Raw genomic sequence first — 17,028 nt, forward strand, 5'->3', positions numbered from 1 at the left:
TTGCTCAATTTACCTTTAACTCTATGTTATTATTAATCATTAATGATATTTATCTTTGTGGAAACACTGATCATCTTAACGATTTCTCACAATAAATATATATTTTGATGACATGTTTTAAATAGGTTAAAATCCAATCTGCACTTTGTTAGAATATATAACAAATTGGACCAAGCTATATTTCTAACAAAGACAAATCATTATTTCTTCTAGATTTTCCAAAACAAAATTTTTAAAAGAAATTCAAAAGATTCTATAGATTTTCTAGATTTGCCAGAATATTTTTTTTAAAATTTTAATCGTAATAAGTTTGAAGAAATATTTCACAAATATTCTTCATCGAAAAAACAGAAGCTAATAGGAGGAATCAAATTTAAATATATTTATTATTTTTCACAATAAAAAAGATACATTTACTTGAACATTGATTTAAATTGTCAGGAAAGAAGAGGAAGGAATTTAAAAGGTAAAAAGGTATATGTGTTTAAAAATCCTAAAATCATTTTTAAGGTTGTATTTTTTCTCTAAAATTGTCTCTATGAAAGTTATAAGAAGCAAAGTCAAAAAAAAAAAAGATTTTATTTAAACAAGTGAAGACCAAGTCTTTAAAAATATTTTCTTGGATTTTCAAATTCTATTAGAGTTTTGTCTCTCTTAGAATTAAAAATGTCGAGCAAAGCGAGACCAGCTTGCTAGTAAATAAATACCATTTAAAAAAATAGAGGCAGCTCACTGGTAAGTGCTGCTATTTGAGCTCTTTTTAGAACAGGCCAGCGGGCGACCTGGTGCCCGCGGGCGACCTGGTGCCTGTGGGCACCGCGTTTGTGTCCCCTGGTTTATAGGAAATTTCCATCATTCTTCCAAAAGGTCACACACTGATGTTGGTCGAGAAAGCCCTCAGTCTCTGTTCTAATTCATCCCAAATGTGTTCTATCGGGTTCAGGTCAGGACTCTGTGCAGGCCAGTCAAGTTTATCCACACCAGACTCTGTCACCCATGTCTTTATAGACCTTCCTTTGTGCACTGGTGCACAGTCATGTTGGAAGAGGAAGGGGCCCGAACTGTTCCCACAAGGTTGGGAGCATGGAATCGTACAAAATGTTTTGCAGTCGTGCCAGCAACTTGAGGGTTGCAGGTTCAATCCCCGCTTCCGCCATCCTAGTCACTGCCGTTGTGTCCTTGGGCAAGACACTTGTCCAGGATGTACGCCGCCTTCCGCCCGATTGTAGCTGAGATAGGCACTAGCTCCCCCCGCGACCCCAAAGGGAATAAGCGGTAGAAAATGTATGGATGGATTGAATAGATGGATATACTCTATATCAGTGGTTCTCAAATGGGGGTACGTGTACCCCTGGGGGTACTTGAAGGTATTCCAAGGGGTACGTGAATTTTTTTTTAAATATTCTAAAAATAACAGCAATTCAAAAATCCTTTGTACATATATTAATTGAATATTACTTCAACAAAATATGAATTTAAGTTCATAAACTGTGAAAAAAAACACAACAATTCAATATTTAGTGTTGACAGCTAGATTTTATTGTGGACACGTTCCATAAATATTGATGTTAAAGATTTCTTTTTTTTTGTGAAGAAATGTTTAGAATTAAGTTGACGAATCCAGATAGATCTCTATTACAATCCCCAAAGAGGACACTTTAAGTTGATGATTACTTCTATGTGTAGAAATATTTATTTATAATTGAATCACTTGTTTATTTTTCAACAAGTTTTTAGTTATTTTTTTATCTTTTTTCCCAAATAGTTCAAGAAAGACCACTACAAATGAGCAACATTTTGCACTGTTATACAATTTAATAAATCAGAAACTGGTGACATAGTGCTGTATTTTACTTCTTTATCTCTTTTTTTTTTTTCAACCAAAAAGGCTTTGCTCTGATTAGGAGGTACTTGAATTGAAAAAATGTTCACAGGGGGTACATCACTGAAAAAAGGTTGAGAACCACTGCTCTATATCAAGGGTCGGCAACCCAAAATGTTAAAAGAGCCATTTTGGACCAAAAATACAAAAACAAATCCGTCTGGAGCCGCAAAAGAATAAAAGCTATATGACATACAGATTGTGTCATGAGATATAAATTGAATTAAGAGGACTTAAATGAAACCAAATGAGCTCAAATATAGCTACAGATGAGGCATAATGATGCAATATGTACATACAGCTAGCCTAAATAGCATGTTAGCATCTATTATCTTGCAGTCATGCAGTGACCAAATATGTCTGATTAGCACTCCACACAAGTCAATAACATCAACAAAACTCACCTTTGTGCATTCATGCACAACGTTAAAAGTTTGGTGGACAAAATGAGACAGAAAAAGAAGCGGCATGAAACACGTCTTAGAAAGTCGGAGAAAGTTATACATGTAAACGAACTACGGTGAGTTCAAGGACCGCCAAAATTAGTAGGACAAAACAGTGCTCGCCAAGTACTCGAATCAGTGAAGCATGTTTAATAAAAACAGTGTGCTTTATAACAATTGGGGAGGTTTGTGTCATGTTTGTCCTCCTACAGAAACCATATTAAAACAAAAACATTTTTTTTTTCCTCTCATCTTTTTTACATTTTTCATATATTTTTGAAAAAGCTCCAAGGAGCCACTAGGGCGGCGCTAAAGAGCCACATGAGGCTCCAGTCTATATAGTCAATTATATACATACTTTTGGCCAAAATACCTATATCATAAAACTGCCCGATTGCAGCTGAGATAGGCGCCAGCGCCCCCCGCGACCCCAAAAGGGAATAAGCGGTAGAAAATAGATGGATGGATGTTCTCAAATGCTATATTTGGATTAGATTAGATTAGATAGTACTTTATTCATTCCGTCAGGAGAGTTCCTTCAGGAAAATTAAAATTTTCAGCACAATCCCATTCAAGATCAGACAAACATTACAGGGAGACAGAACAGGATCGCTGACGGGTCTGCCGGCTTCCAGCGCCCCTTACAAAAAAAGATGAGATAAAGGTAAACAAAGAGGGAGGATGGGAGAAATAAAAAATTAAAAAAAATAGAAGATTAAAATAAAATAAAAAAATCGGTCTTAGCCTGGGCCCTGGAGAGGAGGTGCAGACTGAGGCCAAGGGGAAAAAAAAAACAAAAAACAATTTAGCGGCCTTGCGGGTTTCAGCTTTGATTCCAGCTTCCGCAAACCTAGTCACTGCCGTTGTGTCCTTGGGCAAGACACTCTACCCACCTCCTCCCAGTGCCACCCACACTGGTTTAAATGTCGCTTTGAGATGTCGATAATGGGCTTCACAATGTGAAGCGCTTAGAGTCTCTAGAGAAAAAAACAGGATATAGATATAATTCACTTCACTTCCACTTTCAGCAGCGCGACAGCTGGTCGCGCACCTGAACAGAGTGGACGCCCGGCGAAAGAGAGAAAGTTGAAGAGAAAGTTGTTTTAAGTTCGAGTCTGTGTAAACTCCCCTCATTTTGAATATAACGTCTTACTGTACTCCGTGTGCGTCTTCAAATTAACTGTGTGGGGAGTTAATTAGACACTGTAAATTGTCCATAGGTATGAATGTGATTGTAAATGATTGTGTGGAAATATATATATATATATATATATATATATATATATATATATATATATATATATATATATATACACACAGACAGTGAAGAAAATAAGTATTTGAACACCCAGCTATTTTGCAAGTTCTCCCACTTAGAAATCATGGAGGGGTCTGAAATTTTCATGGTAGGTGCATGTCCACTGTATACTTACATATATATATATATATATATATATATATATATATATATATATATATATATATATATATATATATATATATATATATATATATATATATATATATATATATATATATATATATATATATATATATATACATATGGGCAGAAAAGTGGAACACGGGTTAGTGCGTCTGCCTCACAATACGAAGGTCCTGCAGTCCTGGGTTCAATCCCGGGCTCGGGATCTTTCTGTGTGGAGTTTGCATGTTCTCCCCGTGACTGCGTGGGTTCCCTCCGGGTACTCCGGCTTCCTCCCACTTCCAAAGACATGCACCTGGGGATAGGTTGATTGGCAACACTAAATTGGCCCTAGTGTGTGAATGTGAGTGTGAATGTTGTCTGTCTATCTGTGTTGGCCCTGCGATGAGGTGGCGACTTGTCCAGGGTGTACGACGCCTTCCGCCCGATTGTAGCTGAGATAGGCTCCAGCGCCCCCAGCGACCCAGAAGGGAATAAGCGGTAGAAATGGATGGATGGATATATACATACATAATGTATATATTAGAGATGCGCGGTTTGCGGTCTGTTCACCCGAAATGTGTTTGTCATTCTTGTTTGGTGTGGGTTCACCGTGTGGCGCATATTTGTAGCAGTGCTAAAGTTGTTTATACGGCCACCCTCAGTGTGACCTGTATGGCTGTTGACCAAGTATGCTTTGCATTCACTTGTGTGTGTGTGTGTGTGTGTGTGTTTGTGTGTGTGTGTAAGAGCCACAAATATTATGTGACACGCTGTTAGTATGGATGAAATGCGGACGTGACGAAAGGGTGTAGAGAACGCTAAAGGCAGTGCCTTAAATGCACGCCCCCAATATAGTTGTCCAGGTGGAAATCGGTAGAAATTCGGGAGAATGGTTGCCCGGGGAGATTTTCGGGAGGGGCACAGAACTTCGGGAGTCTACCGGGAAAATTAGGAGGGTTGGCAAGTATGAGTATTAGCGGTGAATGCGCTGTTACAGCGACACCGACACTGTATAACACCGGCGGGCCAGCTCTAATGCTAAATTGATATCGCCTCAAGGGCCAAGTTAAATTACACAGCGGGCCAGTTTTGGCCCGCGGGCCAGAGTTTGACACCCATGCATTACATTGTATTGTATGCATGTTGCAAAAAAACTGAAACTGAACTGAACTGAACATGTCAGCAAAGAGGAGTCTGATGAAAAGCTGCTCCAAACAATTGTTATACAATGTTTCCATCCTGTGTCTGTAGGAGGGTAAAAGTGTAACGTATACCTCACGTCCGGTATCGATCAGTCTTAGAGAGCCGTGGCATAGCGCTGGGCCCAGTACCCAGGGGGGAATCGAGTATTGTGCCCCCTAACCCTTTGACATGTCACTGTCCCTGCAACCACCAGATCTTTATTGATCTTTTAGAATGCACCCTATCTCCTGTTTGTGTTCACACTTTCCATTTTTAAAACAGACTACAGTGGTGTGCTCTGTAAGTACTTTGTTTGGTGCAATGTGAAGGCAGTCCAGGACCAAAAGGACCCAACTACCATCAGTGGCCTAGTGCTTAGAGTGTCCGCCCTGAGATCAGTAGCTTGTGAGTTCAAACCCCGGCTGAGTCACACCAAAGACTATAAAAATGGTACCAATTACCTCGCTGCTTGGCACTCAACATCAAGGATTGGAATTGGGGGTTAAACGGTGATGGGTCAAATGCAGATTGGGTGCTCAAGGGTGATGGGTCAAATGCAGAGAATAATCTTGCCACACCTAGTGTGTGTGTGACAATCATTGGCATACTTGCCAACACTCCCGATTTTCCCGGGAGACTCCCGAATTTCAGTGCCCCTCCCAAAAATCTCCCGGGGCAACCATTCTCCCGAATTTCTCCCGATTTCTCCCTAAAGCCAGTGCCTTTAGCGTCCTCTCTCACCTGAAAAGGAGACTATTATATATGTCTCTGTTATCTATAAGCCATAAAGTAGGCAGGCACAAAGCTTCCGGGCGGCACGTTAATACACTGACACACAACATCCGGATTCCCATCATGCATTGCTTCAAAACCACGTCAAGAAGTAATGTCCAAAAACATAACAGAAACGAAGAAGAGACATGGCGACGACGAGTAAGAAGTAGAAGTACGCTTGCAAGTTCCAAAATAATTGGAAGAAACAATTTCAGTTCATCCAGGACAGCTCAAAGGGGAAGGGGAATGCTGCCTGCAAATTTTGTATATCAGACTTCTTCATTAAACACGGTGGCCGAACGGATATACTCGCTCATGAACAGTTTTTATATATATATATATATATATATATATATATATATATATATATATATATATATATATATATATATATATATATATATATATATATATATATATATATTTATAGTGTATATATATGTGTATATATATATGTACTGTGCATATATATATGCGTGTGTGTGTATATACATATAAATGTCTATATATATATACATATACATGCATATACATACATATACAGTATATATGTATATATACACATATATATGTATATATACAGCTCAAAGGGGAAGGGCTATGCTGCCTGCAAATTTTGTATATCAGACTTCTTCATTAAACACGGTGGCCGAACGGATATACTCGCTCATGAACAGTTTATATATATATATATATATATATATATATATATATATATATTTATATATATATATATATATTTATATATATATATATATATATATATTAGGGCTGCGAATCTTTGGGTGTCCCACGATTCGATTCAATATCGATTCTTGGGGTCACGATTCGATAATATATCGATTTTTTTCGATTCAACGCGATTCTCGATTCAAAAACGATATTTTTCCGATTGAAAACGATTCTGTATTCATTCAATACATAGATTTCAGCAGGATCTACCCCAGTCTGCTGACATGCTAGCAGAGTTGTAGATTTAAAAAAAAAAAAAAGATTTTATAATTGTAAAGGACAATGTTTTATCAACTGATTGCAATAATGTAAATTTGTTTTAACTATTAAACGAACCAAAAATATGACTTATTTTATCTTTGTGAAAACATTGGACACAGTGTGTTGTCCAGCTTATGAGATGCCATGCAAGTGTAAGCCACTGTGACACTATTGTTCTTTTTTATTATTTTAATAAATGTCTAATGATAATGTCAATGAGGGATTTTTAATCACTGCTATGCTGAAGTTATAACTAATATTGATACTGTTGTTGATAATATTCATTTTTGTTTCACTACTTTTGGTTTGTTCTGTGTGGTGTTTGTGTCTCCTCTCAATTGCTCTGTTTATTGCAGTTCTGAGTGTTGCTGGGTCAGGTTTGGTTTTGGAATTGGATTGCATTGTTATGGTATTGTTGTGTAGTGGTTTGTTGGATTGATAAAAATAAATAAATAAAATTAAAAAAAGAAAAAAAATCAATAAAAAAAAATGAGATTCGATTCCTATTCGAATCGTTTTTTCCCACACTCCTAATATATATATTTGAAATACCTCAAAATATATACAATCCCCGCTCCCCATCTCCTGAATTTGGAGGTCTCAAGGTTGGCAAGTATGGAACTTTAACTTTACAAGTGCGAGCGCCCCCTGGGTCTATCCACATGTCCTCAGAGGGAAAACATTGGAGAAAATGGCCGCCCGTCCAGCCTCTTAGACTTCGGTGGCATTACAACCCGGATAGTGGATATACCTGCAGTGGGCTGTCATATGATATGTCCTCAGTTAACACGCCCTTCTTTGTGCGCCTTTGCCAGCAGGTGACTCCTGGCACCATGCCTCCTTTCTTGAGGATCGCCTTCAACGCCTTTGAGCTGGGCAACCATGCCCCCCTATCCGATCCCCCTTTCTGTGCAATCAAGATGAAGGAGGCCTTGACAACTGGTAAGGAAATCCTCCTGAGAAAAGTCCCCAGGAAAGTCACGTTGTTTGTTTCCCCCAGAACGAGGCAAGACCCTGGTACAGCACAAACCCACCATGTATCCGGCCTGGAAGGCCAGTTTCGACGCGCACATCTACGAGGGCCGTGTGCTGGAGATACTCCTGATGAAGACAGCGGAGGAGCAGCTGGCCGAGGTCACGGTGGGCGTGTCTGTGCTCGCCGAACGCTGCAAGAAAGCGAACGGGCGTATTGAATTCTGGGTGAGACACCTCAGTTGCTCCGGTTTTGTCAGATTGTGACAATTTCTAAATGTGTTTTTTTTTAGGTGGATCTCCATCCTTCTGGTAAAGTTATGATGGCCGTGCAGTACTTTTTGGAAGGAGTGGAGTCAGGTAAAAAATAATGAAAAAAATCACAATATTTGTTTATTTACCAGATGTGTTTGATTTATATCAGTGGTGTCAAACGTACGGCCCGAACAGGTTTTATCCGGCCAGCGGGATGAGTTTAAGTCTAAAAATGAGCCGAAATGTTTAAATCAGGGGTGCCCATTACGTCGATCGCGAGCTACCAGTCGACCGCGGGGGGTGTGTCAGTCGATCTCGAGCCAGGCTTTAAAAAAAAATAGACCTAAAAATTAGTGATCATCAATCTTCACCAAGACGTCACTTAAATGACATTCACGGTACCGGAGGGTCTTGTGAGATGACGCTGGCTGCTGCAAGATCATTATCATGAAAATATGACAGAGAGGAAGGCCAGAAACACTTTTTATTTCAACAGACTCTCGCGCCGTACCTTCCGTCAAAACTCTAAAGGCCGACTGCACATTTCCTATCTTCACAATAAAAGCCCTGCTTCATGCTGCCTGCGCTAACTAAATACAGAGTCTCGGAAAACTGGCGTGCACAAGCGATCCCTCAGAAAGCTGGCGTGCACATCACTTGTGCACGCCAGCTTTCCAAGACTCTTATTTTGTTAGCGCAGGCAGCATGAAGCAGGGCTTTTATTGTGAAGATAGGAAATGTGCAGTCGGCCTTTAGAGTTTTGACGGAAGGGACGGCGCGAAAGTCTGTTGAAATAAAAATTGTTTCTCGCCTTCCTCTCTGTCATTTTTTCATAATAATGAACTGGCAGCAGCCAGCGTCATCTCACAAGACTCTCGGGCGCCGTGAATGTCAATCAAGCAAGCTACGGAATTTGCCGCCAATGTTTTTCTTGTAAAGTGTATGGAAGCTGGATGAATTAGATGCCAAAAACCAACCACTTTCATGTGGTATTGTACAGAAAGGACAACTTTTTTTCTCCTCCATTTGAAAATGTGGGCGTTATCATCATTACTGTCTGATTCCAATCAATGCAAGTCATCAGAATCAGGTAATACACCAACTTATATTCTTGTCTTTGTGAAAGAAAGACATCTATATGTGTTACACATGCTTGTATTATCATTAAACACATTTAACTTGTTTACAAAAATGTCTCTTTCATAAATAAATAAATATAAATGATATATATAAATGAGGTAGATCCCCTCGAGTTGGTCAATTGAAAAGTAGCTCGCCTGCAGAAAAAGTGTGGGCACCCCTGGTTTAAATGAAATAAACAGCTGTTCTAAATGTGTCCACTAGATGTCGCAATAGCAATTATTTGTATCTTTGAAGATGATTGATTGATTGAAACTTGTATTAGTAGATTGCACAGTACAGTACATATTCCGTACAATTGACCACTAAATGGTAACACCCCAATAAGTTTTTCAACTTGTTTAAATCGGGGTCCACGTTAATCAATTCATAATGCTACATATGTAAAAAAAAAAAAATAAACCACATGATGTTAGTGCACCAGTCAAGGAAAATGAGCAAACAACATGAATAACATCCTGTCATTGGATTTAGATATCATTTTTTTATTTTGATATATTGAAAATGAACACAAATGAGTTGGCTGATGAACATTATCACATCATTTATTCAGAACATATAAATAACGACAAATAAAGATAGAACACTAATAACTGCAACATGTAAGTGTAAAAAGACAACAACGACATTATGATTTATACATTTTCAGAATGTGCTTGTTCTATCTTTAAACAAAGAAAACTATCCGAATTTGTTTTTATTTTTAAGTTATCGTGCCGTGATTTTACCCGTCCATCCAACTTGGGAGTACATTTTTCTCCATGTGTGTCCCCCGATCTAAAATTAGTTTGACAACCCTGATTTATATTGAGGTTAATTTGTGTATTTAAACACTGAATTTATGTAACTGATTTTTTTTCTCTTTGAATTATGTGAGCTGAATTTTTGGACATAGAAATATGCGAACAATTTCATTGAAAACTTTTTTTTTTGCATAAAAAATTCAGTGTTTTAAAAGTCAGTGTAAAAAAATTCAGTGTGTAAAAATTCAGAGCTGAAAATTCAGTGTCGAAAAATGTGTTTTAAAGCTGTTTAAATGGCACCTACCTGTTCCCAATTAGCCTGCACACCTGTGGGATGTTCCAAATAAGTGTTTGATGAGCATTCCTCCACTTTATCAGTATTTATTGCCACCTTTCCCAACTTCTTTGTCACGTGTTGCTGGCATCAAATTCTAAAGTTAAAGATTATTTGCAAAAAAAAAAAAGTTTATCATATTGAACATCATATATGTTGTCTTTGTAGCATCCATCCATCCATCCATTTTCTACCGCTTATTCCCTTTCGGGGTCACGGGGGGCGCTGGCGCCTATCCCAGCTACAATCGGGCGGAAGGGGCAACATTAAATTGGCCCTAATGTGTGAATGTGAGTGTGAATGTTGTCTGTCTATCTGTGTTGGCCCTGCGATGAGGTGGCGACTTGTCCAGGGTGTACCCTGCCTATTCAACTGAATATGGGTTGAAAATGATTTGCAAATCATTGTATTCTGTTTATATTTACATCTAACACAATTTCGCGCCTGCCGAAAATGCATAACAAAGAAGGAAAAAAACATATATAAGTCGCACTGGAGTATAAGTCGCATTTTTGGGGGAAATTTAATTTGCTAAAACCCAACATCAAGAATAGACATTTGAAAGGCAATTTGAAATAAATAAAGCAGGGGTGCCCATTACGTCGATCGCGATCGACTGGTCGATCTCGGAGGGTGTGTCAGTCGATCTCAAGCCAGGCATTAAAAAATAGACATAAAAATGAGCAATCATCAATCATACCAAGACTTCACTTTCGTCAGTTGTTTGACATTCTCGGCACCCGAGGATCTTGTGAGATGACGCTGGCTGCTGCGAGCTCATATTTAAGAAAAAAATCACTAACAGGGCGGACGCAGAGAAACACATTTTATTTCTAGAGACTCCGTACCTACTGTCAAAACTCTAAAGACCGACTGCACAGTTCCTGTCTTCACCATAAAAGACCTGTTTCATCCTGCCTGTGATAACAAAATAAGAGTCTCAGAAAGCTAGCGTGCACAAGCTAGCAAGCTACGGAGTTTGATGCCAATGTATTTCTCCCCCGCCCTCAGCGACCGCTTTCTCACTTGCTTGCCCACCCGCACACTCACTGACGTCACTCACCTGCTGCCAGACATTAAAGGGCCACACACATATGCTACTCTCATAACAAAGTGTTTAAAAACGAGTATGCAAGTTGGACAAATGAGATGCCAAATCCAACCACTTTCATGTGGTATTGGACAGAAAGGAGGACTTTTTTTTTTCCTCCATTTGAAAATGCGGACGTTATCAGCACCACTGTCTAATTCCAATCAATGCAAGTCATCAGAATCAGGTAATAAACCAACTTATATTCTTGTCTTCATGAAAGAAAGGCATCTATGTGTGTTAAACATGCTTGTATTATCATTAAACACCATTAACTTGTTAACAAAAATGTCTCTTTCATAAATAAATAAATATAAATTATAAATAGGAATGAGGTAGATCTCCTCGACTTGGTCAATTGAAAAGTAGCTTGCCTGCAGAAAAAGTGTGAGCGCCCCTGAAATTAAGAATAGTGAACAACAGGCTGAATAAGTGTAGGTTATATGAGGCATAAATAACCAACTGCTATGTTAACCTAACATATTATGGTAAGAGTCATTCAAATAACTATAACATATAGAACATGCTATACGTTTACCAAGCAATCTGTCACTCCTAATCGATAAATCCCATGAAATCTTATACTTCTAGTCTCTTACGTGAATGAGCTAAATAATATTATTTGGTATTTTACGGTGGCTTCACGGTGGCAGAGGGGTTAGTGCGTCTGCCTCACAATACGAAGTTCCTGCAGTCCTGGGTTCAAATCCAGGCTCGGGATCTTTCTGTGTGGAGTTTGCATGTTCTCCCCATGAATGCGTGGGTTCCCTCCGGGTACTCCGGCTTCCTCCCACCTCCAAAGACATGCACCTGGGGATAGGTTGATTGGCAACACTAAATGGTCCCTAGTGTGTGGATGTGAGTGTGAATGTTGTCTGTCTATCTGTGTTGGCCCTGCGATGAGGTGGCGACTTGTCCAGGGTGTACCCCGCCTTCCGCCTGATTTTAGCTGAGATAGGCGCCAGCGCCCCCCGCGGCCCCAAAAGGGAATAAGCGGTAGAAAATGGATGGATGGATGGGTATTTTACGGTAATGTGTTAACAATTTCACATATAAGTCGCTCCTGAGTATAAGTCGCACCCCCAAACTATGAGAAAAACTGCGACTTATAGTCAGAAAAATACGGTATGTACTAAAAACGAGTACCTCTGTGCTTAAATAGTAAAACACATTTATTAGTATTATATGAAGATGTAGCTGAGATAGGCGCCAGCGCCCCCCGCGACCCCACAAGGGAATAAGCGGTAGAAAATGGATGGATGGATGTATAAAAGTATTTGCTGTACACCACCAGACATTTAAAAATTATTATTTTTACATTTTCTGCTCTACCACTTGGCGGAATCATAAATGATACAAGTATGACTAAAGTAAAGCAGGTCAGAGCCGAATATGTTTCACAACTACAGTAAGACTTGTGTGTGTTGATTGGAGAGTGGAGACCCCTCTGGACTTTGCAAGAAAAATGGGTTTTTAGAGCAAGACAGGAAAGTGGGTGACAGGATTTTTTTTCTCCAGCGGCCTAACATCCGCATTCATCAAATACCAGACTGATCAAAGCGATATTTGTTTTCCTTGCGACACACACACACTCCTCCTGCACTCTTTCACGGGGGTCCACATAAACAATTGACTGACACGTATGTGGCAGATGTCCACGTGTCATGTCTGTCCATTGCCCTTTGCCCCTGTATCTCTTGCAGAGAGCAAGCAGGCGTCCAAAGAAGAAGAGGCTCCGACCCTTAATCGCAGACGAGGTGCCATCAAGCAGGCAAAGATCCACTTCATAAAGAACCACGAGTTCCTCGCCACTTTCTTCCGCCAGCCCACATTCTGCTCTGTGTGCAGAGAGTTTGTCTGGTGAGTTCAGCCTACTTTCTAGTCCTATAAACCAACCTTCATGGGAATTAGGGGCACATATTTAGAGCTTCCTGATCAATCCGTCATCCTGATTTCTGTCACGTTGCTTGCCGTCATGCTTTTGAAGAAACTATTAGCGCTTGAGATGCTGATGGAGTGTTCTGCTTAATGATGGCAGAGCTCCGCCTAAACACTTTTTTGGCTCTGGCGTGACAGGAATCAACATCATTTATTATCATCGCAGGTAATGACACTAATTATGTTTCCTTTGCCTCACAGGGGACTCAACAAGCAAGGCTACAAATGTAGACGTAAGTGATTTCACTTGACTTGTACCCATGAAGCCCCCAAAGAATGAACCGGCAAACTTCGGCTTTAATGAGTCGTCTGTTTTTGAATGAACCGCACGACAAATTACTGCAACAGGATTTTAGCTGCACCCACTAAGTTTGAGACGTAAAAAAATATTTTTCCATATATTAGCCCATGGGTCACCAACCTTTTTGAAACTAAGAGCTACTTCTTGGGTACTGATTAATGCCAAGGGCTACTAGTTTGATACACACTTAAATAAATTGCCAGAAATAGCCAATTTGCTCAATTTACCTTTAACTATATGTTATTATTAGGGCTGGGCAACGACTAAAAATTTTAATCGAAGTTAATCGCACTATTTCTCCGATTAATCACGATTAACTGCATTGTATACGCAAAGCCCAATAATGAAATCAAAAGTAGTGTGTAGTGCACCTTTATTGGAATATTCTCCCACATGAACAAAAGCGCCAAAACATTTGTTGTGCAAACACAATTTAAATCAGTCCTTGTTAAACAGTAGCAGTTAAATAGCATATTTTCTGAAAATCAACTCAAAAAATGTAAATACAAACATTTAAGCTTATTGCCACTGCCAGGGTATTTAAGTTATCCTGTTTGTTATGGAAAATAAATATAATCTACATACAAATCTCTGAGCCACAATCATAACATCTGAACAGACAATTTCTGAGGTAACAGCAGAAACATTTTTTTAATCAGGGATCTTATGTTTAAAAAACCTATATAATAGGTAGTGGGCTGTTTTAGGGAATTTTTGATCAAATTATCCGTAGTAGCAATATTAATAATGTTGTGTTTATTTTGCGTAGTGCACTTAATAAAATTATGACCATATCTAGGAATTGATATGATGGGAATTTTCCGATTGTTTGCTTGGTGCTTTGATAAACTGAACACATATACATGGTACTATATTGTGATGTTATGAGCCTGGGAAAAAAAGAACTACCCTACCCAGCATGCAACAGGAGTGACGAGCATGCGCGGTAGCCCGGTATAGGTTGTGTCGCCATGACGGCATCTTGTATGTTGTGATATGCACGCTCTGAAAGCAAACGTTAAGAACTCAGCCAACACTCCTGGTCTGCATTATTCATAAATAGACAGACAGCACATTTACTCCGCTGCTTCACAGGCCGCTGGATGTAGCCGGCAAAGTATTCCCATGCTAGCTAGCCGGTCTAGCAAGCATGCGTCATTCAGTCCAAAACGGCCCGATCTATCCACATTCAGAATTGTCTGGCGGTCGTAAGTGATCCCGGAGTGACCACGCTGTAAGCCGGCCAGGAAATGTGCAGAATTGTCTGGTATTTTTGCCAAATGTTCCATCTTTACCAAGAGCCCCTCGAAGCCGGGCGACGCCATCTTGTTAAGAAAAGGCGTTAACAAAATAAAAGCATGTAAACAACATACACAAATGTGCGATAAAATAATTGTCGGCGTTAATAGATTGATGAATTAACTCGTAATTAACACATTAATTTGCCCACCCCTAGTTATTATTAATAATTAATGATATTTATCCTTGTGGAAACACTGATTATCTTAATGATTTCTCTCTATAAATACATATTTTTGATGATATGTTTTAAATTGTTTAAAATCCAATCTGCACTTTGTTAAAACATATAAAAAATTGGACCAAGCTATATTTCTAACAAAGACAAATCATTATTTCTTTTAGATTTTCCAGAACAAACATTTTAAAAGAAATTCAAAAGACTTTGAAATAAGATTTAAATTTGATTGTACAAATTTTGTAGATTGGCCAGAATAATTGTTTTGGAATTTTAATCATAATAAGTTTGAAGAAATATTTCACAAATATTCTTCGTCGAAAAAACAAAAGCTAAAATGAAGAAATAAATTAAAATGTATTTATCATTCTTTACAATAAAAAAAAAAAAAATAATTACTTGAACATTGATTTAAGTTGTCAGGAAAGAAGAGGAAGGAATTTAAAAGTTAAAGAGGTATATGTGTTTGAAAATCCTAAAATCGTTTTTAAGGTTGTATTTTTTCTCTAAAATTGTCTTTCTGAAAGTTTATAAGAAGCAAAGTAAAAAATTAAATGAATTTATTTAAACAAGTGAAGACCAAGTCTTTAAAATATTTTCTTGGATTTTCATATTCTATTTTAGTTTTGTCTCTCTTAGAATTAAAAATGTCGAGCAAAGCAAGACCAGCTTGCTGGTAAATAGATAAGATTTAAAGAATAGAGGCAGCTCACTGGTAAGTGCTGCTATTTGAGCTATTTTTAGAACAGGCCAGCGGGCGACTCATCTGGTCCTTACGGGCGACCTGGTGTCATCGTTGCTGACCCCTGCTTTACGGAGTTCCATGCTCCTACCATGTTGGTCATTGTCATGGTTATTTTCAGCCCGGTCAATGCAAAAGCGCCAGAAAAAAACTACACACGTTTTTGTTTGATACCGTCACATGCAACGGCATTATTGTGAGGATTTAAAAACCGCAATACAATGTTACATCCCTTGTATGTAATGGTGTGTACTGTTTGTCATCCCTTTGTTTTGACTGAGATTTGTTCCCCAGAATGCAATGCAGCCATCCACAAGAAATGCATAGACAAAATCATCGGCAGATGCACCGGTACTGCTGCCAACAGTCGGGACACTGTGGTACGTAACACAATCGACACTGACGTAATACAATGTCTCCAGATGTTACGTCAATAATGACATTTGGGAGGGGTTTGACAGGTCAGACTAGAACAAAGGCAGGCAGGGTCCACATCCTAGTTGGTCATCAATATTAAGGATCAAGAAAGAGCGACTTACCTAGATAAGAATTGTGTGGAAATGATCAAGCACAAATGTTCACACAGTGTGCAAGATAGGGCGGGCTCTATAAAGGCCAAACAAGAATTTGGGCTCCAACAGGGAGCAGAGAAAGGAGCTGAAATGAGACAAATGCGCAAAGCTGTGAGGTGTCACCGAGCCCTCGTACGGATTCCCTCGTCACGGCTCAGTAACGGAAAGGACGAACCCCGTTTGTCCCTGCAGTTCCAGAAGGAGCGCTTCAACATCGACATGCCGCACCGCTTCAAGGGGCACAACTACATGAGTCCCACTTTCTGCGACCACTGTGGGAGTATGCTGTGGGGTCTTGTCAAGCAGGGACTGAAATGTGAAGGTACGGCCCGCATCCCCCGGCGACCCGCTTACCGCCATGTACCTTGTAATGTTGTCTCTGTCCTGTTGGCAGATTGCTCCATGAATGTTCACCACAAGTGTCAGCATAAAGTGGCGAACCTTTGTGGCATCAACCAGAAGCTACTCGCTGAAGCACTGACACAAGTCAGCCAGGTGAGATGTACACAAGTCTTCTACAGCACTGGTCGCCAGCCTTTTCCAGCACAAGATCCCTAGTCTCATTATATATATATATATATATATATATATATATATATATATATATGTGTATATATATGTATATATATGTGTATATATATATGTATATATATGTGTATATATATATGTATATATATGTGCATATATATATGTATATATATGTGTATATATGTATATATATATGTATATATATATGTATATATATGTGTATATATATATATATA

General features: G+C 39.0%; 1 protein-coding gene across 2 annotated transcripts in view; it reads left to right on the forward strand.

Annotated features, from left to right (window-relative positions):
* prkcda (protein kinase C, delta a) overlaps positions 1-17,028 on the forward strand; it is a 73,353-nt gene that overhangs the window by 21,019 nt on the left and 35,306 nt on the right. Inside the window, exons 2-9 of one of the 2 annotated variants that reach the window (XM_061890631.1) lie at positions 7,516-7,642; positions 7,701-7,900; positions 7,966-8,032; positions 12,938-13,094; positions 13,374-13,405; positions 15,987-16,072; positions 16,457-16,586; positions 16,659-16,759. In XM_061890631.1, the coding sequence (XP_061746615.1) occupies positions 7,534-7,642; positions 7,701-7,900; positions 7,966-8,032; positions 12,938-13,094; positions 13,374-13,405; positions 15,987-16,072; positions 16,457-16,586; positions 16,659-16,759 (882 nt within the window). In that variant the 5' untranslated portion in view covers positions 7,516-7,533. The remainder of the gene's footprint in view (positions 1-7,515; positions 7,643-7,700; positions 7,901-7,965; positions 8,033-12,937; positions 13,095-13,373; positions 13,406-15,986; positions 16,073-16,456; positions 16,587-16,658; positions 16,760-17,028) is intronic. The other variant, XM_061890633.1, reaches the window with a different exon arrangement.

The sequence above is a fragment of the Nerophis ophidion genome, linkage group LG02 (assembly GCF_033978795.1).
Source record: "Nerophis ophidion isolate RoL-2023_Sa linkage group LG02, RoL_Noph_v1.0, whole genome shotgun sequence".
Lineage (NCBI taxonomy): Eukaryota > Metazoa > Chordata > Actinopteri > Syngnathiformes > Syngnathidae > Nerophis > Nerophis ophidion.